At 34.4% G+C, this 26,011-nt stretch overlaps 1 protein-coding gene across 1 annotated transcript; it reads right to left on the reverse strand.

The window, feature by feature from the left end:
- Positions 1-482: 482 nt before the first annotated feature.
- On the reverse strand, positions 483-24,097 carry LOC149552877 (polyadenylate-binding protein 2-like). The gene is made up of 9 exons (XM_089788416.1): positions 23,496-24,097; positions 18,332-18,450; positions 17,555-18,211; positions 16,920-16,997; positions 16,724-16,813; positions 7,518-7,655; positions 1,536-1,709; positions 1,199-1,411; positions 483-1,000 (listed from the first exon to the last, which is right to left on the reverse strand). Exons 1-9 carry the CDS (start codon positions 23,794-23,796, stop codon positions 761-763), a joined length of 2,010 nt encoding a protein of 669 aa, XP_089644542.1. The 5' UTR covers positions 23,797-24,097; the 3' UTR covers positions 483-760.
- Positions 24,098-26,011: the final 1,914 nt, after the last annotated feature.

Consider the following 26,011-nt stretch of genomic DNA (forward strand, 5'->3'; position numbering starts at 1 on the left):
TTAGGAAGAAACGGAATTGAACACAGCCCTACGAAAACATTTCTCAAGGAATCTTCAAGTTGTAGACCAAAAAACTTAAGAATTCCTCTGTTAACTGTCGCAATGTTTTCCGGCCAATAGGAAACAAAGAAATAGTCCACTCATTCTGGTATTTGGTCATAACGGTGGTTTTACTGTACCATGCAAAATATCACAATTAATACAATTGTACCTAAAGCACTCCACACCATAAACAACAACTGTACCAAAAACCCATTACTGGATAAATGTAAGAACTGAGTAGTTAAATATTCAAGTAACTATTTACGTGTAAAGAAACAAGGAGAGATTCTTTTTTGCTGACTACACAGTAAATTGCAGTTACTTCCTGGACTTGAATCTGAAACTCATCATAAGGGAATTAGAAAAGGACAGCTAGAAGTCATCCTTACATCAAAATTTCAAACCAATTCAAAGCATCTAAAAACATAAAAGAGAGACAGTTTATTCAAGTATTTCATTTAGTTTATTCAAGCAGTTTTAAAGTTTCTAAGATTAATTTAAAATGTGTAAGATTCCATGGAATGCACCCAAAGTATCCGTATAATGAAATTTGAACACTTCAAGCATTCCCACTGCAGTGACCCAAACAAACTTATGAAGCTCCCTATAGCAATGCAAAAAAATCCTTCACCTGTCACCCGAAAAAATAATTTAATGGCAAGCTCTGAGAAGGTAAATAACAGATGTGAACAAAAACTTCAAGACAACGAGCATTTCCTCAGTTGGCAAGAGGATCATTCAAGGATAGAGCTGCAAGCTCCTCAGCTGGCACAGCTGATTGTTGAGACACATTGCGCAAAACCTCCATAGCTTCTGCGACCTTAGATTTCAAGGCCTCTGGAGATTCAAGCAAGTGTAACACCTCAGTCTGATCCATTTCCAAAAGCATACCAGTAACTTTAGCTGCATAGTCATGTTCTAACTGATCCACTAATGGATATAAGCTTTCTCCAAGCATCTGAGAAACATTCCAGAAAGCCTTCAATTATTAGTGACTACCAGACAAAATAACATTACCTCACAAAAAAAAACTAATGATTTTAAGAACTTAGTAGTGACCTAATCAACTAAATATGCATTATAGGGATTGGATACAATTTGGCCCCAGATAATGATTTTCAAAAAATAATTGATGATTCAGGTATATGGTATATACCGTTCTTTGTTGCTCGTTACTTGCATTTGCAAGAGCCGAAGCCAGCGTTCCAGTAGACAAGCCTTGTGAAATCACTGGATCAGCCATGGGTACAGGAACACCGCCCATGTCATAAGGGACAGGCAGCATTCCTCCAGCGATTCCGGGTAAAGAACCCTCAGGAACACTCCTCACCGGTGGGTAACGCATCATACGACTCCCTCTCGGAATCATCTGGCAGCATGAATCAAGCTTGAAATGAAGACCAGTGTGTACAGAATTTGTAACTCAGTAGACAAAGACTAGTTTTCTGTAAAACAAGAAATACAGTGTTTACAGAATTTATGAAGTAATTTACCTGTTGTTGAAACTGTGGTTGAGGATGGAGTTGCTGTTGCAATGGTGCTCTTCTTGCACCTGGACGCTGGCCTTGCTGGCCTTGTCGAACTAAAGGAACAATAAAATTTTGCAGCTGGGCACCTCCCGGCCTCATTCCAGGTACAAACTGTTGCTGATAACCGTAACCAGAAGGCTGTAACAAAAAACAAGTAAATCAAGAAGCTCTATAAAGTATGGGGAGATTCCAGACACTGGCTAAGACATTAAACGATTCGACAGGTGATAATAGAATAGTACATTCAACAATTCTGTTATGTTTTTTTCATGGATGATAAGCTAATAGCCATATTCCTACATTCAATAATTTTATTTTGTTTTATAAGTGGGCAAGAAGCAATTAATTATTTTGATGTGTATATTATTAGTATAATCAAATAAATTATTATTTACCACATTAATATATCTACTGAACAAAAAGCAAAGAGGTAAAAATATATAATGGCTGCCTTGGCCCAGCAAGCTATGAAATTAAACATTGATGAAACTTTTCGAGGCAACCCAGTCCTTGTGGAGCAAATTGTATAATCAATGATCCATCATGAGGCCTCAACTTTGTTTGGAGCCTTGCTCACCACTTCCTCCCCAGAAATAACAATAGCAAAGTAAAATCAATTGCAATAACACAATGCCGTCTGATGGCAATGGAGAATTTACAGGGTTTGCCCTTGCACATTACTATTGTGAAGCAAACTGACCCACTGAAATCTTGGCCAATTCAGAAATCATAATAACCAATGTTGGGTGGAGCAAAACCTACTATGGCAATTTATTGCCATCATATTTTGCTCGCCCTAACTCCTACCGATGTTAGCATCATGCAGGTCATATGTTGAAAAATCACAGCACTCATGCAATGCAAACGAAATTGCATGTCAATCACAGAGGCAAGAAACTTGCTGATTTACTCGTGTGAGTTCCTAGAAATTTAACAAGCAGTCTCCATGAAGAAATTCGGAAAAATTCAAGGTGAAGACTCCATTGATTTTAAAAGGCAACAACAGAATGGTGTAGAGAAGCAGAAGAGGCATTGTATTGGATACATCATGGTTGAGGATGATAGCGATCTTGAGCATTCATCATTACCTATGCAAAGAGTGAGACCACTACCAGCACTAGGATCAGGAGGTACGTGTTGAAGAGAAAATTGTATATGGTTCTAATTCACAAAGAATTATATTTTTTTATGTTGATTGTCCATCATCATGTGATTCATATATCATTCACTGCTGTATTCACATGCGATGCTGTACGATTTCTTGATTTAAATCTAATAGAAAACACTTTCCCAATGTTCTACAAACTCTTTTCATATGTTTTGTTACTTTGTTTTGCGGAAAAAAAATCTTCTGGTGAATTCAAGTATTATTTCTTTTTATTATTTAGATGAGTTTCAGTCCTGGTCAGAATTGGTCAGTATAGTTTTGCCAAACCACGAGTTTGAAACATATGATTCAGACCACTTCATATAGCATTATGACTGTGATTGACTTGTGCATGTAGTAGGTCAGTATTCAAGATATTAAGATTGGTGTCTACTTGTGTACATGGCTACATTGATGTTTAGTAGCTTCAGTTGAATAAACATATGAGACAATACTATATATATAGTATTGTTATGTTAGAGAAATTAATATAATAAGACTAAAGAAATACTAAATATATACATATATTTAGGCCATTACTCAGAGTACTTGGTGAATGTCATGTGACTTGACATTCAGGAGGCCATTACTCTTAATGTCATTTTCAAAGTCCTTGGTGAATATCATGTGACTTGACATTCAGGAGGCCATTACTCTTGATATCATGAGATGATATCTAAATGGTGGATATCTTATGATCAAAGATATCCTTAAAAACTTGTCATTCCTGATTTTACATTAAGGTAATATTATATCTTATGTTTATCCTCCCTATCTAAGAGGAAGTGTTGATGTTTAGTAGCTTCGCTCAGATAACCACATATATAATAAAAGAGTGTGTTAATGAACAGACCAATATAAATAAGAGAGGTTGCTGCCTTTGAAAAACACATAAATCAGAGGAAGTGCTATTACACTTGCAGCAATCCTCCAACTTTAACAAGCCATCTGCCTCATTTTCTCCCATTTCTTTGCCTCTTTACTTCCTCATATTCCTCTTAACTAGGATTTCCCCTACAATAAAATTCTACAGAGACAAAAAAGAAATAACTTCTACAAACAAATAACATAATTTTGCCTAGGAAATTTTTTATTTTTCTTGGAAAATGAATTTACTACCTCATTGTTTCTTTTGAAGATTATAATCGGAATGAATTTGAGTAAAATATTTCACAATATTGAAGGGGTCTAATGTTAGAAAGTAAAGTCCACTAAGATAAACGAGAGGGGGGGTGGATGAATCAGTTGTGCACTTCAACTCTCAATATCTTTTATTAATTCTGAAACATGTAAATAATAGATGCAACAACCATTGAAAGAAAACCATGCACAATAACACCAGATATGTTAACTAGGGTAACCCTTAATCAGAAAGAAAAACCCAGTCCGAATGATGCCCACAAGATGATGTACTAATATAAAATTTCCTTGTGAAAGGATTGACCCTATTAGGAGCCAATGAAATACAATTGGTACATGAGTCCTTGTTAGGAGACTTTGAATCCTTGTTAGAAGATTCCAATTGTGTTAGGAATTGTGCTAACCCTGTTAGGAGTTGAAAGGAGGACAACTGAACCCACTGTCCAAATAGCCTCAAACTATCTTCACTAAACAATCTTCAGAATAATCTTTCCAGGTTCTGCACTGACTAAACAGCAACTTCTTTGCCAATTCAGTTCCTTTGAAGCTCACAGTACATCCTCAACATCAATCTCTACTATGATCAAATAAAAATTCGCATCCAAGTTTGCATAACCAAACATCCCAATGCATATGATCTCAGTGATGATTACTACTAAGGAAACAATCTTTCCTTTATACCAAGTCCTAAAACAAGTAGAGTCATCCATGGCGCTTTCTCAATTTTCAATGATAATATAGGACATCATTAAGATATTACAATACACATTACATTACAATTAAACTCTATCCACAATGATTTTTACAATAGTCAGCTCACAGGAAACAACACGTTGAACAATCTTCATAAGTCGGCTCAAACTGCATATTTAATTTTGCCATCTCAAACATAGCATCTCGAATATGTCTCTAACCATCCTATAAACGCACTTAACCAAATTCCATCTCAGCCAAAAGATATAGCTGATTTACCAATACCCACTTTCCAAAAACTCTCTCTAAAAGCTACCTCAAGAAATATCACACAACTCTATCACAGCTGCATATCTCTTTCCTCAGACTTAGCTGTAGCATCTCTAAACATGTCTAAGAATGCACAACCCAACTCGTTGACTATTGACCACGCCAAACACATCTACCTCTACAACTCTGGAAATCTTTAGAGAATAAGGTATATGTTGACTATTGACCGTGCCAAATGCATCTACCTCTACAACTACAACAACATCGATTTACCATAACAATGTCTTGAAGTGTTTCTAAATTTGTCTAATTTTAGGGGTTTTTGTGCACAAGCTTGACAAGAGAAACTTAGGGAATTATCCATCAATTGTGCAATTAGTAGTTTTGCACTAACTTGACAAGAACTGCTATTCCATATACAAAAAAGGTAATAATCAGATAATAGTGGCTGCATTCTTCATATATTGCCCCTTTCTCCTTATTTGTAGTTGCATATATTGTTTTACTTCCTAGTCAAGACTCTTCATATAACCTTTTGACCTTTACTAAAATTACAGTTTTAGGATTAAATAATATTTTAATTGTTTTTACTATTTCCATCTCATTTTGAAAAGGGACATCAAACAAAGATACAAGGGAAATGAGGCACTGACTACAGTAAAATATATGAGCTTCCAACAATAGAGTAATGAATAATCATGGATAAGGATTAATCAAAAACCATACTTACAAAGTTCCCAAACTCTGAGCTAAGTCTTGGGAAATGACTCGAGTATAACATCACCAAATAGAAGTTAATCGAATCAAATGCATAACTATACATTGATTACATTAGTACAAACGGAAATAAATACACTGATGACAATTATTACACTACCATATAACCAATATTACTAAACACAACATAGCCATTTTATGCCAACAACATCCCTCCACAACAAAAGGTCATCTTCCAACAATAGACGCAAGTATAAATCAAGTAATATTCAAGAAGATTAATGACAAGAGTGTAGAATATGGCTAATCCTACCCAAACTCAAAGTTGTAGTGCACTTTAAAAATAAAATGGGGGTTTCGGGAACACCCCAGCAAAGTCAAGAGGCAGCGCCCATCGTGGGATCCAAGGAAAACTCCCCAAGCAAGCTCCCTGTTGTGATATAGTTCTAATAAAGCCCAATTATTTCTAGACAGGACTTTTACATCTCAACTTGAGTGTTTAAGGGGGATAAGTTAAGAAACTAAGTATTTTATGTTTATTTTACATTGCTGTCGGTCGACACAAGAGACTTGAGAGTCGAACTCAATGACTCAGCCCCGGACTCACTAACTTGGTGAGTCATGCGAGTCAGCAAGTCACAAGCCAGGGTCATCCTGACCCACCAAGAATGGCCCGGCTCAGCAACCTAGATGACTGGCTTGACTCATGGTAATTCACCGCATAAAACTCCATGATGCACATCATTTTCTTGAATTTTTAAGATGCCAAAAACAGTGCTGATCAAGTTGCCCTACACTTCTCACACCCCTTGATCTGCAGTACATATTCCTTGCCAATGTTCTTCAATCTAGTATATAGTACTTCTCATATATAAATGCATTTCCTTTCAACTCCAGTCACATCACTAGCATTATGATATCAGGCTGTGATGTGACTGGTGTTGAAATAGATGAAAAGCTCTGATCAAAATTTTGGGCAATCTCACAAGTACTGCACATGAACATCATGTTGACAGACTAATTGATGTCTGAAATCTTTGGTATGTATTAAAGATCATATTTGATATTTAAAGTGTTGATTGTATAGAGAGCGGTTACAAATTAATATTTATTATCATCTAAACAAGGTTTCTAATGTGAATTTGAATCAGCCATAGCCGTAAAGCAAGGTTTCTTTTGATCTGCCTATCGTCCGTATTCTACAACAGCTTGTAAAAGAATTCAGGACATAACATTCACAAATTTGAGTACAGATCCTTGGAAAAATTTACTCCATCAGCTGGAATCAAAATGGTTAACAATAACAGACATGATTACATGAGGCTTGGCAAACCAAGGTCCAGTTAGTGACAAAATTAGTATCACCTAAACAATGTTTCTAATGCTTATTCAAACCACTCGTAGCCACAAACAAAGGTTTCTTTGGATGTGCCTATGGTCTGTAGTTAACAACAGCTTATAAGAGAGAACTCAGGACATTACATTCACAAAATCGAGGACAGATCATTGGAAATTTTGACTATATCAGCTGGTATCAAAATGGATAACAATAACAGATATTATTACGTGAGGCCCAACCACTAGATTCAAAAATGTATCAAGGCCCATATTAGTACGGCATCTAAACTGTTAAAACTTAATAATAATAAAATCTTTACATTAATAACTAAATTTTTTTATAAAACAAATCCAATTCACTAAAGCACTTCAGATGCTAATATCTCAATAATGTATCTTGGTTAAATTGAAATAAGAAAAGCATTGCAGTGTTGAATGTGATAAAGGAAAATGTGAAGAAAAAGAATAAACAACGGCAGAAATATGAGATGATGTCAGAACATTGAAAAGTTGAATGTGACAAGGAAACAAAATGCAAAATGTGAAGAAATAGAACAAACAGCAGTAGCAATATGAGATTTAAGTAACCATATAAACATAAATATTAACCAGAAAAAACTTGTAAAAGTATAAATAAGAACCTGTGGAGGAATCAATTGAGGCGGTCCCTGACCATAGAATATCTGTTGCCCAAGTCCAGGACTCCCTGGTGGATACATAGGCATACTAGTTGCCACAGCTGGTTGCATGCCAACTGGATTACGGACAGCAAATTGAGCCTGGTAAGAAATCAAAAAATGAGATCTTGATTCCGAAAATTGCTAATCTCAAGGTTCAAAAACCATCAGCTCAAAACTTGCATAGCACAGTTCCTGAAAGAGTGTTTTCCTTCTAACCTGAAACTAAAAGCAATACAACCATGAAAGATATAGTCTACAATCATATTACAAACAAGCAATACCACCTCACACATAAAATAATGAGGAATCAGACCAATCAGAAATTAATGTTCTGCAATTTCTTGCAACTAGAACGAGATAATGACAATGGATAATCATTTAACAAGAAAATAATATTATCTAAAGCTTTCCCCAAGTAGCCTGAAAAGCTAACAGAGAAACAATACAAGGTTATACAGCTTGTGCCTGAAGCATGCCTAATCAGATTATACCAAAATCTTTTGCTCACTTAAGGAATGCATGTATGGCATCTATAACTATAGACCAGATGTTTATTACTGCATTAAGAAGTCTCAACAATTCACATATTACTGCACGAAGAAGCCTCAGCAATTCACATATTACTGCACAAAGAAGCCTCAACAATTCACATATTACTGCACGAAGAAGCCTCAACAATTCATATATTACTGCACAAAGAAGCCTCAACAATTCATATATGCATACTACGTAGAATAGCAACAATTGAAAATAATTATATATGCTAATGCCTATGTGTTAACCTTTTACCATTCTTATTTAATCTATTACCATTTCTGTAAGTCGATGAAAATCATTAAATTATCAAGCTACATCCCTCTGTTATCAACCAGTTGTTGCCTCCATCGTATAATGCAGAACAATCCAACAACATGGTGTTGGTGTGAACAATCTGTTTTGCCCAGCTACTTCACTAGTAGATCATATTCATACTTAAGTTTATTTGGGTCCTAGAGAATCTTTTTTTACATTTAGTTGATGTATGATCTTATCTATCGATATTTAATTATGGAGTCACATCTTTAGTTGTTATATAAGGTCTTACCTTTTGATATTTAATTGTAGAGTCATGGGTCATTTAAAAATCGACAAGTGAGTTGTCTTGTAACAGAGAATTAAGACACACGTCACAATGCCTTTAAGAAAGACATCTCACATACACTTCATATTCAGTTATTATTCAAGCATCCATAATCAAGCAAGTTACTCTTGCCACCCTCTTTGTAGAGAATAAATTTTGTTTTGCATGTGATCAAGGGCCTGGCAAGTTAACGAACAATTCATACATGGTATTAAATCTCCAACTCTGCAAGCATTTCTCCATATCCGAGGGCCATATTTTGGCTTGAAAAATTTACTGGTTACATTTTAGGGTTTCAAAGACCTCGTGATTAAAAACAGGGAATCGAAAAACATCAGGATTGGCTCTTGTCAAAATCCAACATATTCGGCCACATCTACAAGAGTTTCAAGTTGGTTGAAGGTTGCTTGATCCAGAACGTAGCTGAATTTTCCAGGTACTTTGGGCCAAAATAGCTTTTTCCTTTTGCAGTCACTCACATTGATAAACATTTTTTATCTTGAGACTGGTCACAATAGACCAATTAACACCTCAACTAAAGTTAATTGCATAGACAAAAGCTAGAGTGAACAATCAAGACTGTGAAAAACAATTTCTTTAGAAGATAAATTATTCACGAGGCTTATTGTCATCAACAAGGTAGACATCAACATTAAAGTCAGATATAAGACACAAGTTACATGCCTGAATAAAAAGGATTACTTTCATGTCCATTGTCCATAAACAAGAAATAGTAATAATGGATAGCATCAAACCAATTAGTGGGCTTAAATGACAGATTCACTATACTTGGCCCATAGGACGTAAAACATCACATGGCATGATTACCCAGCACAATGAATTTAGGTTTAGAAAAATAATCAATACACAACATAAACCTGAGACATGATGCTACTTTGTATCTATCGCACTCCATATAATGAAAAAAGCTGATCATTATTGTGTAATAATCTTGGTCAATCCAATTCAAAAACATCTATTTATAATTTACTGTTTTATTTTTTATTTTAAATAAAAATTTCAATTATCTGCGAGCTGGTGTACCATCAAACCCCCTCTGCACAGTTCAATTAAAATTTTACAATATCCTAACATTTGCATAATTTTACATATTCATTGTACAGTTTCTTTTCAACCAGACCTCACACAATTTGGGGGCAATTCAGTATTTTCGTATTCTTTCTCATGCCATGAATAATATGATTACTATTCCTAGACACACAGTTCGTTATAAGAGGATCAAGCTGTTGAATTCCCTTAAAAAATATCAGGATACAGGATAGCTAGATAATAAATTATTGCATAAAGTTCAGGCATTTTGATCTGCAAGTTTATCAAGCATTAGTGTATTTCCTATTTTCTATTGTGTCTGTTTCCAATTTAGTATACATTGTTCCAAATCACGCATCCTTCTCCTTTCCATGTCAAAATATATATTTTTGATTCATTTCATCAAACATCTCTAGTGTAATTGACTATATTAGTCAGCAATAATCACCTTAGTGCATAATTCTTAAGAACCCAATATCCCACCCTAGGAAGTTTATTACTACATACATATCCATATAAAAGACAAGTATCTCATATAATTTTATTGTGAGACACATTAATATCTCCAAAAGAGAACCAATAGAAAAATAAATATAACTTACATCCTCCAAAACATTTAGCCACCTCTAATCCCTTGCATTTCCTGTGCTATGGTACCATGTCCATTTCAAGTAGTTGCATACACAAATCAGCACTTCCTCATTTCAGTTGTCATTATGCTTAAGCCCAATATATTACCATAATCCAACTACAGTTTTCTTAGAGAGGTCTGGATAACATTCATGCCAACTTGTAACAAAATGTCAAAATCAATCATATGGATTGGATGGTGTAAATCCTCAAAATAAAAATATAACTTCTTGGAAAAAATCATCCCACTGATATATAAAGGTGTTTTCAATTTTTCAAAATATCAGGAGCACAAAAATGTATTAAAAAATAAAATTTGAAAATCTAATGGTTTTTATGTTTAAAACATAAAAAACATAGCGAGAGAAAATATATAATTGAGATCACTGATTACAGACAAATGTAATATAAATCTTTTCAACAAAGTTAATAGTAACCTTGTCAGAATAATTATAAATCCTTCAATAAAACACAACTAGGGTAAATACAACTTATTATTCCTACCATTCTCTTTCTATCGAATTAAGAGTTTGATCTATTGACAAGACACGAACAGACTCCCTGACCTCTTCAAGTACCTCTCTAAGTCTACAGCAAAGTCAAAATTCACACCAGGCATTTCAGAACAGAAAAACTTAACAGAAATGTTTGATATTGAACATCATGATCAGCAATATTCAATACTTTTAAAATGTTACGGCAGCAGTAATGATGTCTACATTATATATTAATACCATTGAATTATTAATTATACTACTGGGAACAAGCGGTCAAGAATGATACAGATCATAGTGATAATAAAAATGCTACAGATCAGCTTTCATAAGAAAGCTACTGATCAGAGAATGGTGGTTATGCCAAAAGGAAAAATTGATCACAACCATATCCACTGATATCACATCAGCAACAGCCAATGCGTATCAATGAAAATTCCCAAACAATGACTTTAATAACACAACTATGTTTACGAATGAAGTTGTGAGAACAATATCAATTGATAGGTAAAACCAATAAAGTCAACAACAGCACTAACATATTTGGTGTAATTATAATGACAAGTCAAAGAATAGAATGAACATTTGGCAGTTTGTATAGTAACAAGTATGCTCACAAATCATAATTAATTACAGAGAATTTCCTTCTATTGAGGGAAACCGTCATTTATCGGTCATAAGGATAACAGTCATGTTTCATATTCACAGGGTTTTTTAACCTGATTATACCAATCGTCTTCACAATTGTAGATAAGTTGTGCTCCACTTAGACACATTCCCCAGGAAAAAAGCATAGTTGCTAGGGATGTGAACGTCTCCAGGATTTGCAGATGGCTGAGCAGCATCATATCTCCATCCCTGAACCACCACCAAACCAGTAAGAGGCATTCCCAGGATGTCTGACTTGTTGGGTACACTAGAGAAAATTCTAAATATCCTAGGAACTTCAGTGAGACTCCTAGGCACCTTTAATGCAGCTCCAAGATTTCTGGCCATCCCCTCCATTAAAGACCTTCATAACCCCTGTTTGCTTGAATAACACAATTTTTTATATGTCCAAGTCGCCAACACTAACCCTGGAAGTTCACAGGCCCAACCCACATGCCAAGCATTCCAAAAATACAATATATGCACCTCCGACACTCTCCATAACTCAAAATCATTACAAAAGCTTGAAAGTGTCAAGCAAGGCTGCAAGTTGGTTGGCAGGAGGGAGAATGATAGTAATTAAAAAAAAGAGCAAAAACCCTTATAAAATAATTAAAATGGCATGCACCATTAAGGTCCATCCGGTGTCTCTGATCTATACACCTTTGTCCCCCCATCCTAGAAGCATTGTTAGAAACTCCGTGGAACATTGATAATCAAATTCCTTTATGGAATAACAGAAGAAGCACTCGCTGCTGTCCCTCAGCAACAGCCCTAGCTTCCCTTCAATAATAGCAGCAGGAAAATCTTTACTGCTTACACTACCCAAGGTGTATAATCTATTTACAAAAGTTCAAGAAAAGAATATTAAAAAATCCAGAGATCTAATGTGTATATGTGTGTATTTCTGGTGACATGTGAAATAATATTTGGTTAAGACTAAAGGATTTGAGCAAATATGCAAATCAAATCCACAAAGCCCTTGAATACCTACATGTAGAAAACCTGTCATTGAGAAGAAAAAGACAAAAAGTGGCAAGGGTTTGCTCTAAAAGCATAAGAAACAACAAAAGAACCCCCTAATGCAGACAAGGGTGAGGTGACAGGCAACTGAGAAAGTGGACCAATATCTCCTACAAAACAAAAAAAACCAAGAACATCGACACATCATGGCGCTTATGTCGTGGAAGGGACACTCACTTGACAAAGGAAGATGACACTAAAAGGCAAACAACTATCCCCCATGTAGTGCGAGTACAATAAGTCACAATGATGAAAAAGATCCCAAAAATGCAAGGAGTGACACTTTATCTCAGTGTGTTTGCATAAATATGCTTACAAATGATATCAACAATGATCAAAAAGGGCAAAGAGCTGTTAGAACAGATAATACAACCCAAAAGAAGAGATCCCATGCCATGAAAACGATCTCCAAACCTAAAACATCCAAGATATCCACCAAAGTACAATAAAGCAAAAAACATTAATAGAAAGAGCTTAGAGCAGAATCTGGAAGACAAACCAGAATTTCTGGAAAAAGAACTAAACCAACTTTCCAAAAATATAACATTTTCGAAAAACGGAGATGAGACGCACAAGATATGCCCTCCGAAGTCAAAAACTGAACATCTGGCTTTGACTGCCCAAGCAAGCAACCAAACTACATCAAAACTGGAAAAATCCTGCACCGCTGTCTCTATCAGAACCAGCTATCTAACGCTTCTTTCAGATTGAAAAAAGAAGTCTGTATGCTGAAGTTACAGTGAAAAAACCAATAGGGCCCCTAGAAATGCATAAAGAATTTTTTTTTTTTTTTTTAAAACCTTAAAAAAAAGAGCCACCGGCTGAGCAGCGGCCTAGCGGTGCTTTGGGTGGTGCAGCCATGGTGGTGGTGGCGATGGAGGGAGGGAGGTCCGCTGTGGAGCGAGGCCGTGGTGGCAGGCGGGAGGCTCTGCTGGCGGCGGCGACGGTCGCCAAGAGCCACTGTGGCCAATAGGACTGCTGACGGTTTACCGCTGGCAGTTTTTTATACCGCAGAGCCAAAAACGGCCAAAAAAAAAAATTTTTTTGCAATTTTTCCCAAAAAACTGCCATGGAGTGCATGCAGGAGGCCATACGGCCTTCTAGGCAAAAAAAAATTGCCTCTTGAACCAATGTTGTCTAAAACGGTCAAACTTTATATGGAGACAGGGGTTTTGACACCTTTTGAATCCATCTATGAGGTCTATTTGGCCTCAAGCTGCTCCGAAAATCAATGACCCCCCTGTTTTCTCAGGAAATACCTGAAAAACTCTAGATCTGATCCGTCAAACCCTCATTCTCCATTTTCTCCAAATAATGAACACGCTACAGCAGATCTAGCTCTAATACCATGAAGGATTTGAGCAAATATGCAAATCAAATCCAAGAAACCCTCGAATACTTGCATGTAGAAAATCAATCACACAGAAGAAAAAGACAAGAAGAGGCAAGGGTTTGCTCTAAAAACATGCAAATTGTATTCTCAAATAAAGAAAAGCTAATGAATTAAAAAGAGATCAATCCTTATAAAAGGAGATCGAAACCTGAAAAGGATAACCTAATAAGTTACAAAGGGCAACCTAAAAGGTAAAAGCTATTTAATAATTACTAATTAATTATTAAATAGAGAATGAAAAAAGCACATAAAGCGAAATCTTAAGAAAGGATAAAAGGTAATTTAATTAATTAAATTACCTTTTCTCCCTTCTTAAGATTTCGCTTTATGTTGGAGTATTCTACCTTTGTATGATGGTTTGATCAACTTTAAATCTTTACAAAAGTTATCTTCTCAAATCATCTTCTTCCAATGTTAAAGCTTCACGAGTGAAATGGGCAAACAAGAGCAAAAATGTTGGAATTTCATTTTTAAAGCATAATAGTTTTGTATTAAGGGTTAGATAGAAGAGTTTGAGCTCATGACTCAAGAGTCTTAAGGTCAAGGCTCAAATAGTCTTAGTGTAGGACTTGGTAGAATACTCCCCTTGACTCGGCCAAACTCAATGTTGAAGTCTAGTCAACTCGACTCAGCTAGCTCAGATACGAGGTGTTTGCAAAGTTTTGTAGAGTACTTGGCGAGTCTTCAAACTATGATATCTACCCATAAATCATGAGAAAATCTACACATGCAAGTCAAAGATGAGGCAAATTAAGCCATCTAGAAATCATTCTTTGCCTAATGACATTCAATTTCACATTGCTCACTCACATTATTTTAAGGAGGTCATCTTCAAGGTTGCAGAAGAAAGGTACTCATATGTGGCAACCACTAGAAATTTCAAATAAAAATATTCCAACATAAATATTATAAAGGAAGAAATAAAGGTCAACGGGTGCAGCATTATCAAGGAGGACTGCACAGACATTAGACAATGTTCATTCATCAATATCATAATCACATGCACGGGACCCTTAGTTCCAAAAGATAATAGATTATACAAGGAACGTAAACAACAAGAATATTCCAAGTTAGATACTCAAATATGACATATGTGAGCACAAGAGCCATGAAGTTCATAGAAGGCTACATACAAACATACCTATTGGGCCCTTTGTTGTGGGCATGCCATGAATGATGCAAGCATCACTAAAATTGAGTAAACCAAAAAAAATTGTAGCCATAGCAAGGGATTTGCAAATGTTTATTAATAATCACCACACTTCACATGTGCTAAATGATTTACATTTAAGATTTTATCATAACTATTGAAACCAAATATGCATCTTACTTCATTCTAGTGGATGGGCTGATTGAGTTCAAGGGACCATCCAACAAGTGACCATTACAAAAGTGGAATAAATGAACCAAGTCGATAACAGTGCAAATGTAGAATGCAAAGCAGGTGTTGAACAACACTTCTGGTCAAACACAAAATACAGAACTTCCATCATAATTTTAGCTTTCATTATGATCAAATATGAGGACTGACACCCCCAACCTTAAGGAGATATACAAACACATTAATAGCATGCTTTTGCAAATGAAACCGTTGTTCCACAAACAAACCCTGCCTTACAACTTTACAGTGAGTGCATTTAACACCTCACTCGACAAAGGTGGGAGACTTAACACTTCTTTGCAAATGGACACCTGCACATTAATTCCAAGCTGGTATATTTAGAGGACTAGCAGGCTTCTTATCATAGATGAATTGGCAGTGAAGAGGCTTCATGAAACCAGAATAATCTAATACAAGGTGACCAAATTTGTTGGACTCCACAGCGACATTTGCCAAGATTAATATGATGACTTTAACATTAAATTCAAGGAACTGGCAACTATAAAATGGGTTTAGACATTTATAGATGCATTGGTCATCCACCTATTATCACATGTTTGTAGTGTGTAAACGGTAAACTAACAAGAAGAGCTAGTGTACATAAAATTGATCCACTCTATCAAAAGGAATTGTCTTGTTTCTAAGAGAGCTAAGGAGCTTGGAGCTATAGCCTTTACATAATTCCTTGTATTGTTGGATTGCAAGTCTCGATTGGCGCAGATTCATGAAGATTAATCTGCTCATACAGAATAGCTTGGGACCCAATTTCATGAGCTAGATGAGTCTAGCAATTCCCATGACAAGTCTACAACAACATTTGCATCAAGCAATGAATTAGATTAGCCACTGCGTTTGGTATCTTAAACTTGAATAGTTATATTATGTATACATTTCTATCAATTGAGTGTCAAAATGACAAATGTTGTATTGATTTCACAATTGTTTGTTTTTATTGTTTGCTTAAATGATAAATACAACTTCTGCTATTTTTTGTAATTAACTTCTATATATGATTTTAACCATGTCACTGGAATCTAGAAAAAAATATCTGCCATCCCACTCACTCTCCCCAAAATCAGGGAAATAGTACTGTTATCTCAATAAATCATTGTTAGAGTCACTGAAACCTACTGCCTACTTACTATGTATATATATTAGAATTTAAGATGCAAGAATGTAACTTCGTGAGCAAATAAAATACTGTTTCATTCAACACCATAATCATGTCAATTAAATCAGATCAAATTGCATATCCCCTTTTCATCAAGCACAAATGTCAAACATCATACAGCATACACATCTGCAGCCAGTACAAGATTCAAATTCATCCAATTAACCTTGGAATCCTTAAAACTCATTGAAGCATTTATTTACTTCAAAAAGCAACACAAAGATCTTATATGTTACAAGGATAAAATTAAAATCTACCTGCATTCTTGCTTTTCTCTCCTCTTTTCGCTCAGCTGGGGCAACATACAGAGGTTTGGTAACTACGATCTTATTATTCAGTGCTATAACCTGTACGAATAAAAAATCAAAGCTACTGAATAACCACACTATCTATGTTAAAAAAATATATATCCAATGGCCTATCACAATACAACAAAGAATGTTCCATTCTTACAGCTCGGTTCGCATCCTCTGAGGATGTGAATGCCACAAAGCCCGAGCCTCTACTCTGACCCTGAGGATCACGCATTACCTGCAAATTTATATGAAAAGTAATTTTTTTAGCCTGGAACAGATATCTGCAATATCCAAAAAATTAATAAAAGGGTATAGACTCTTGCCTCTTTTCAAGATGACAAAGTGAAATAATGAAAAGCATACAAATTTTATAGGCCCTAATACACAAGATGACAAAGTGAAATAATGAAAAACATACAAATCATAGGCCCTAATACACAAGCATGTATATAACCAAACAAATGTACATGTACATCATATTTTAAATAGAAAATATTTGTTTCGGAAAACCAAAATGCTAATAATCCCCGCAAAATTAATTTTATTAAAAGCTTTCACCCTTTGTACATCCAGGGCGCAGAATAACGGCACATAACATAGTCACTATTGGCTAAGCATAAAAATAAAAGAACTTTGTATCCCTGCAACATCACAAACTAAGACAATTGAATCCTTATTAGCCACAGTTTAAACCAAGTTCCAGCCATATTGACTGACGCATCATACTAACATTAAAAACCTAAAGCATAAAATCAGTTGTACAATGAAGACTGGGTTCTAACACTATCTTACCTTGCAAGATGTTATTGTCCCAAACTCAGAAAATAATTCCTTCAGCTTGTCATCATCAATGCTATCATCCAAATTCTTCACATAGAGATTACCTCCCTGAAACTTTTCAATCCGTTCTTTCCGTAACTGTTCAAATCTTGCTCTTAATTCAGCCTCTCTCTCATACTTTTTTTGGGCTCTTCCAACATACCACTCCTTGTCATCAAATTTATAACCATTTAAATTCTCAACAGCTTGTGCCGCATCATCTGGATTTTCGAAGTTAACAAATCCAAAGCACTTTGACTTCCCCTCTGCATCCCTCATCACTACTGCACTTGTGATTGTGCCATATTCAGCAAACTTTTTCCTCAAATCCTCATCTGTGACTGTCTCTGATAAATTTTTAACATATACATTACAAAACTTTGTTGCTCCATTTGCTTGCTCCCTCTCCTGCCGCCGCACAAATGGACCAACATAAACCTGCTTGTCATTAATCAGCATGCCATTTAACTTGTCTATTGCATTTTGTGCAGCTTCCTCTTGTTCAAATTGAACAAATCCATACCCTTTGGATTGCCCGGACAAATCAGTTGCAACTTTACATGATAAAATTGGACCAAATGCTGAGAATGTCTCAAGAAGGGCTTTGTTATCTATCCCTTTATCTAAATTCTAGCAAGAGAAAAAAAAACGCCAGATCCCCATTTAGTATATTTAAACAATTATTTAAGGAAACAATCACTTAAGCATTGAATCACTCGCATATGACATTAAAATTATCAAGTCATTTACCTTGATAAATATGTTTCCAGTTCCACTTTTGCGAATACTGGGATCTCGATGGGAAAACATTATTCGAATTGGTTTCCCATTGACAGGAGTGAAATTGAGCACCTCCAAAACCCTAGAAGCTGTAATACAATAAAACCATCATATACCCAAAACAAAATTAGTCACATTTCAAAGCACTGTTCTAGCATCCATAAAATACCAACAGTTTAGGTGCATCTTCCAAAACATTGAATTTTCACAAATTTGTAAATTGAGAGCCAATAGAACCTGTCCAAGGTTGAATTACCACCCCAGAAAACACTTGAACTCTCACAATCCAATGCACAGTTAAAGATGTTATGCTGAAAAAGACATCAAGCATAACAAAAAAGCGCTAGACTCGAGAACACAAATGCAGGACAATAACATTTTTTATTAAATTATTTTAAATATGCAATCAAACATTAACATTTAGAATAATCCATGCATGCATATATTTTTAAAGAAGTACATCCTGCAACTGAATAAATATCAGCCTATTGCTGCATTTAACATGTCAAACAAATTATCCCTTTTCTGTTCTCAGCCTTTTAAGTATTTCTTACAAATACAAAAATAAATTAACTGAAGCCTGAGCCTTTTAAGTATTTCTTACAAATACAAAAATAAATTAACTGAAGCCTGATACCTAAATATTGGATATTAAAAGTTTGGGCTTAAAATAAATCTTTTCAATTTTACAGAATAATTCGCAATTACTAGAAATGCCGCAATTTCATAAGTTTTTGAAGGAAGTTTTCATTACTTCACATTTTAAAAGCAACACAGACATCGAATTACTGGATAAATAATTATAAGTTGATTTAGCAATTTACAACATAAAAAAAATACAAACCATGGCCCATATTTAAATTATCAATAATGTTATTTAAATCTAAATTAAAATAAAATATAGAAAAATATCTAATATATCATAAATATGTAAATATATTAAAAAATAATATTTTAATATAAAGAACCAAATAAGCAATTATAATCTGAACATCAAAAATAAAACTTGACCAAAAAAATGAAATAGAATTATGATAAGTCGATGAACAGGGTAGTCTCGTGTCTTATCTAAATGTATTCTTTTCTGTTTCTTTTTATAGTTGTGCTTTTTAGTTTTTGAAAAGTTGTAATATTCCCTGTGAAGTTTAGGCCTGTTATAGCCATAATTGCCCCATATTTAATATATTCACACTTATACTGAATTGATCCAGACATATGATTCCAACTACGCTATTCCATTATTCAAATTAATTAAAGTTATAAATTCAACAAACATATTAAGCAAACTTACTATTTATAATCCTTAATGTACATGCTACCCTTATTACTATTTTAGTTTGAGAAAAAGAAGATTAGAATGTAACTAAGTTGCTTAGATACAAGTCATAATAGGTTCTCTCAAAGTTTACAGATCCAAGCCCTTATCCAAGTTCACACGAAAAAACATTAGAACATAAGGATCTCTTATCCTAAAATAATGTAGATAGAATATTCTGCAGTTCAGCATTGATTCAAAGATAGATTATATCAGTATGCTATCCTATGATACTTGCCTGCCAAATAATATTAATATAAAATCTCTTTTAATAAGCATAAAGATATGCATTCCTTTTCTGATACCTAATTTCCTTATTTATCCTTCAATGCCTTTCTTGAGGGAGTGTGAGCTCCATCTTTTATCTAGGAATGAGGACGCAAAGTCAAGTTGCCAAAGGACATTCTTCTTTTCAACTCCTTTCCCCTATGTTGATGACACCACTTCATACATAATCCCAATTGATTATGTATAATAAACATTGTATCCTTTCATTTTAAAAGATTAGTTTCCTATATTTATTGGCTAGCTATCTTGATGGGTAGCCGTCTTACTAAACATTTCCTCCTCAAGTTAATGGATCACCGTTAATAGTAATACTGCCTTGATATCTATCAGACACGGCCATTTTCTTCTTCTTCGCTGTTTGACATTTATTATATTGCTTGTTTAGAACATTAAAGCTTGTATCTCTCTTATCATGGAAGGAAAACCTGTGGTATTATCATCATTACCCTTCCTATATAATTGATTTTTCATTAGGATATTTTTGCACCAATTAGACGATATAGACGATATCACTAGTCTCTTCTTTACTTAATACCACATTTGATTTAGAGTATTGATTATTATAATTAATAATATTGTTTAGCGTTTTCTCCTTATGAAGTGAAGATATTAGTTTATCATTTTCCTTGGGGAATCAATATGCATTATCGATGCTGATTATTTTTTCAATGCATATCTATATATACTATGGCCACCTGTCAATATTCTATACTTGTTGTTTAACAATGAAATGTAAATCTAATTGATTCCTCCTTACATCAATATGCTTATCATCATGGAGAGTGGAACCAAATGTCTTCTTCTTGAGTAACTGTAAAACTTGATATTAATTTTTATATAAGGAATGTAATTATATGATAACTTACATGTATTCTATATTCTTGATTGCCTAATACTTCTGATAATTTCTTCTAACATCTGCCAAGTACTCTGTGATAACTAATTAAGGAATTGGTAATTGCTGATGATATGGCAAGGAATACAACCACTTCATGCTCTTCAAGCATAGACAACTCCCTGCTTCCACCGATATCTTTCATGATTGTCATTAGTTATCTCTCTTTTCAACAATGTCTCATATTATTAATTCACTCACCACTACTGCTATCAATTATTATAATCAACATATTTGTAGTTATATTCCTTATGAGATAATTCTTGATTCCCTGAACAGAACTGCTAGCATATTCATTGCAATACTTATTGATATTGCTATGGACCTTAATCAGCTTGTAATTAAAACATTATTTCATTAATGTTTGCATTTCTATTAATATGTATTAATGATATTTCAGGAAGGAAAAATTACAAAGTTCCACTGAAGTTTTAAAGTGTCCTTCATCCCTAGTCCAAGTCAATATTTGGCCGCCCAAATCAGAGCTTTACAATTATCGTTGGATTATATGACAATGGCATCAGGGAATCAGGCCAAACTAGCCAAAAATGTTGTCAGCAATACACATGTATTGCTTATGCCAGAAGAGATGTAAGACAACTGTTTTCTATAAATAAATTCAGTTAAAACATCTCATATCTAAATCAATGTGATCATATCAACAAGAGTAGGCAAAATCTGTAGATTTTTCAAACACATTAACTAGCATATTAACAAATTGCATGATAGAAGTCTTTTTAAATTAAGGAAGATTTACATGATAGAAGTTCTTTTTAAGTTAAGGACGATTTACATTAAAATTTAAAAAAACAAATCGCAAAACATCTGGCAAGGTTGGAAAATCAAGGTGTTTTGGGCAAGGTTGGAAAATATGAGGAAGTGTGCACCCAAAAAGGGAAGAGGGGCAGAGGCATATCTTACTACTCTGTTATTACTTCAATCACAAAAGAAAACACAATCCTGCAAGCATATATTTCTAACCTTACATTTATGCAACCCAAGAATTGATGATTCACAAAAACTATCTTTCTACTGGAAATGAACTCAAACAACCATCAGTTCAATAATTTAGATAATTAACCCAACATGATCCTTCCTATAGCACTCAGTAAAGAATTTGGCATGCCCATTTAAGCAAGAAACTTCAATAAGATTGGTGCAATGTTCAAAAAAACATTAATTAGACCAACTACTACAGAGAAAAGATTTATGAAATGTAACAACAAAGTCTGTTTCAAAATAAAAGAGCACAACAGGCAGGGCACTATGAGAATTAGATGGACAAATTAAAAATATGACAATGCCATACAAATAAAAGAGAACAAAACGGCAATGACAGGTGGCAATGGAATCAAAATTTGCTACATCTTGCATTTATAATATGAAGGCAAAGCTTACAATCAGGACTGGATGATACTTAATAGTTCAAAAGGCCTTTTAAGCAAAGCCCATAAAATATGTTTACGAGATTTTTCCATAGAGAGGGACGTATAAGTTAGACAGACGTCACTAAAGGAAAAAGCATATATAACTAACAAATATCCCGAACAGTTTGTATAAAAGAGATACACTATATAAAAGAAGAAGAATATCAAAAGGGACCAAAAAAAAGCAAAAAATCAGAACCTGTGTGATAAACATTATAATAGAATTTGCCGAAAGACAAGATATATCAAATAGAAAATTGCCTTGACAGTTTGTATTTGATGTAACCTAACAGTTCTGAAAACCCCTCGAATTCATTGTCCGGTCTTTTTTTGTTCAGGTATAACACTTCCGAGTATTTTGCTGAATCTGCATTCCCAGATGATAACAAACAGAATCCACCAAAGCAAATTTTAATATTTGACAATGCAGCATTACTGAGACAGTGCTACAAAGCCCTCAAAAAATTGAAATTCAAAAAAAATTACGTGGGACAATATGCATATTGCATAGACCCCAGGTGTCCCAGATGATTGAACGAAGAGTCAAGGGAACCCAGTAGTAAACGCGTAAGAGTTAATTCAATCAAAACCCTAAACCTGAATAAAATATGCCAAGAAATTCAATTGAATTCAAAGACCTGAAGTATTTCAGGTGGACGTAATCTAAGAACCGTGTAAAATTCGACAAAACAAGAAAATACTTCAAGAGGAGATCGCAGAAAGGACAACACTGCCCACTTTATGAACCCAAAATTAAAAGTTAAGAATTTCAAATGAAAGAAAAGGAACGTTAAACTAGTAAAAAAGAGCTAAAAGAAGAAAGATCATTAAAATCAAAGGGAATCCAGAATTCATACCTATAAGCAAACAAATTACACCAAATCACTAAAAACATAATAAAAAGGGCATGATAAAGCTCTCCGAGAAAAGTTCAATAAAAGCAGAAATTTACAAAACAAACGCCTTCGATTATATTAAGTCAATACAACAATTTACTATCCCTACAACTGCTCTCAAAGGAAAGAAAATTTGCCAAACTCCAATACAAAGAAAGAAGCTATTTTTAGAAATTGCAAAGAATTAATATAATTAAACCCTAAGAATCAACGAGAGCCCCAAAAACCAAAGAAGCAGACAAAGAGACCAATGTACGTTCAATTCAATTCAAAATCCAGCCATGAATCCTTACATACATATATGCATACGCACCTTCTTGATGACTGCTAAAATTGACATACGCGTAACCAAGAGAGCGACGCGAGATCATGTCCCTGCACACTCTGATAGACTGTACATTGCCCCACGGCTTGAAAAGGTCGTACAGCTGCGCCTCGTTTACACTAGGCTCTAATTCCCCCACGTACAGTGACACCCCTGGCACCACTATGTTATTGTTATTGTTGACATTGCTCGCAGCGGCCCCCACACCAGAAACACCATTATTAATCATGTTGCCATTATTGCTGCTCGCAGCACCCAATGGAAGCGATTCGACATGAACCTGCGACATAACCGCCAGAAAAACAAAAAACCAAAAAACAACAAAAACCCTAGAAAAGAATAGAATTTGGAAGAAATAGTGAAGGCCGGCTCCGAGAACTCTCAAAAAAATATGCTCGATGGAACCGCGGCGCAGGCGACGATCCGCTCTATAAATAAACGAAATCAACAGACAACTGGAGAGAAAAAATTGAGTCTTGGGGTAATTCCTGTGGGAGGGGGATGTGGCAAAACAAGGGTTTTTATTACACCAGAAGAACAGGTGGCGTTTCGGAGCTGAATATTTTTCGGAAGCGGCGGAGCAGCTCACCAAGGTATCGGGAGAAGTTAAGTGATTTAATGGGTGGGTACTTTCTCTCTCCTCTCTCTACATTCCATTTCCAGTAATTTCGTCTCCATTTCGCTTCATTTCGCTCGCTTTAGACTCCTCTCCGGGGATTTTTTTTCTGTTTTTGTTTTTTTATTTTATTTTTTTTTTTTTTGGCTTGAACTTCGAATCACTTTCAGTTTTGTGTCAAAGCACTGAATAATGAGTATAATTGGGGGGCTTGTGGAAGTTTCTTAGGGTGGTTTTCAAGGGTCCTTGTCTAAACTACAATTTTGCTTTTTTTTGAGTGAACGGGAGGGGACCAAAGATTATCTTTTAGCTTTTTTTATTATGATTTTAATAGTGAAGTTAGTATTATTTTTTATTAAGTCGAGATGCTTTCTATAGTGGGAGCAATCTTCAATGTAAACATTTAGATATTTTAATAAAATTTGACAGGTAACTGACAGTAAAGATGAAGATGATTGATTGAATCATAATGTTTTAACAAAGTTATACAGTCATGCAAATGATATTATACCTTTCTTCAAGGATTCAAATTGCAATGACAATACGTAATAAATCAACCGAGGGATATCCTTGTGAGGCACCTATTTTTAGTTTTTTTTTAATTATGATTTTACTAGTGAAGTTAGTATTATTTTTTATTTGTTAACATTCAAGTTAATTTGGACATTAAGTGGTGGATAAGTTATATGTTGATGTTTTATGTGAAGTTTATTTGGTTTATAGTGATAAGCTTCTAAGTGGATAAGATAGTTTTGATGTGAATTTTATTTTATTTTATTTTATTAACTAGATTTTGTGCTTTTCTATCTTTAGAGATGTTAAAATAAATTTGAAATTTTTATCATAAATTCATATTTTATGGTTAATCTACCCCTTCTAGTGTATGGTTGTGCATTAACTCAAATCAATAAATGTGTATGATTTGATTCATCTTGGCAAATGTCTCATGTTAAATGTTTCAATGATCACTTTAAGGAATATATTAAAGACTATTCATATTTTAATTTTTTTGGACCTGACACATAATATTGATATTGTGCATATAAGATTAAGCATTTGTTGTCTAATGTTTAAGGCATTCTTTACGTGACTGCTTGTTGGGTGCTTTGGTTTTTGTATAGAGGAATGATTGCTTATTGGCTTTGGTTTTTGTTTAGAGCAATGATTGTTTGTTGACTTTGATCTTCCTATAGAGTTGTTAAATCAACCCATCTAGTGCTTTGACCATGTCAAAATACACCTAACTAATAAACTAACAAAATTGTCAATCAATTAGAATGGGTGATAAACGTCAAATGAAGTAAAAAGTAAAGATTCAATCTACACGACACAACTTAAAAATGTGTGTTTGTATGAAATTCATGATTCTCGCATTCACTTCTACAGTTGTAAAAATGGCACTAACAACCAAATTGTCAGTTTACATATTTTGTGTGATAAACTTCAAATGAAGTAAAAAGTAAAGATTTGATCTACACAACACAACTTAAAAATGTGTGTTTGTATGAAATTCATAATTCTTGCATTCACTTCTAGAGTTGTAAAAATGGCACTAACAACCAAATTGCGGGTTTAGATATTTCAAAGTAATCATTTCGTAACACCTTATTTTCTTACAACCTTGTAAAATACTTACAAGTGTCTACCAAAACATATTTGCATTCAAAGTTTATCCAATTACCTTTGTTTTATTTAATTAACTATTTATTTCAATGCTAAAGATTTGGATGAGTAATAAAAAATTGATTTCTTGAGGTTTTAATGCTTTAGATGTGGATGAGTAATCAAGAAGTATTTTCTTAAACTAGTAAATGACTTCTCAAGCTCTTAGTTCGCTTCTTAAACTCCCCAAATGCTCTTGGTTCACTTCTTAAACTAGTATATGACT

Source organism: Cupressus sempervirens, chromosome 6, assembly GCF_028749045.1.
Source record: "Cupressus sempervirens isolate cs-2001-9-10 chromosome 6, ASM2874904v1, whole genome shotgun sequence".
NCBI lineage: Eukaryota > Viridiplantae > Streptophyta > Pinopsida > Cupressales > Cupressaceae > Cupressus > Cupressus sempervirens.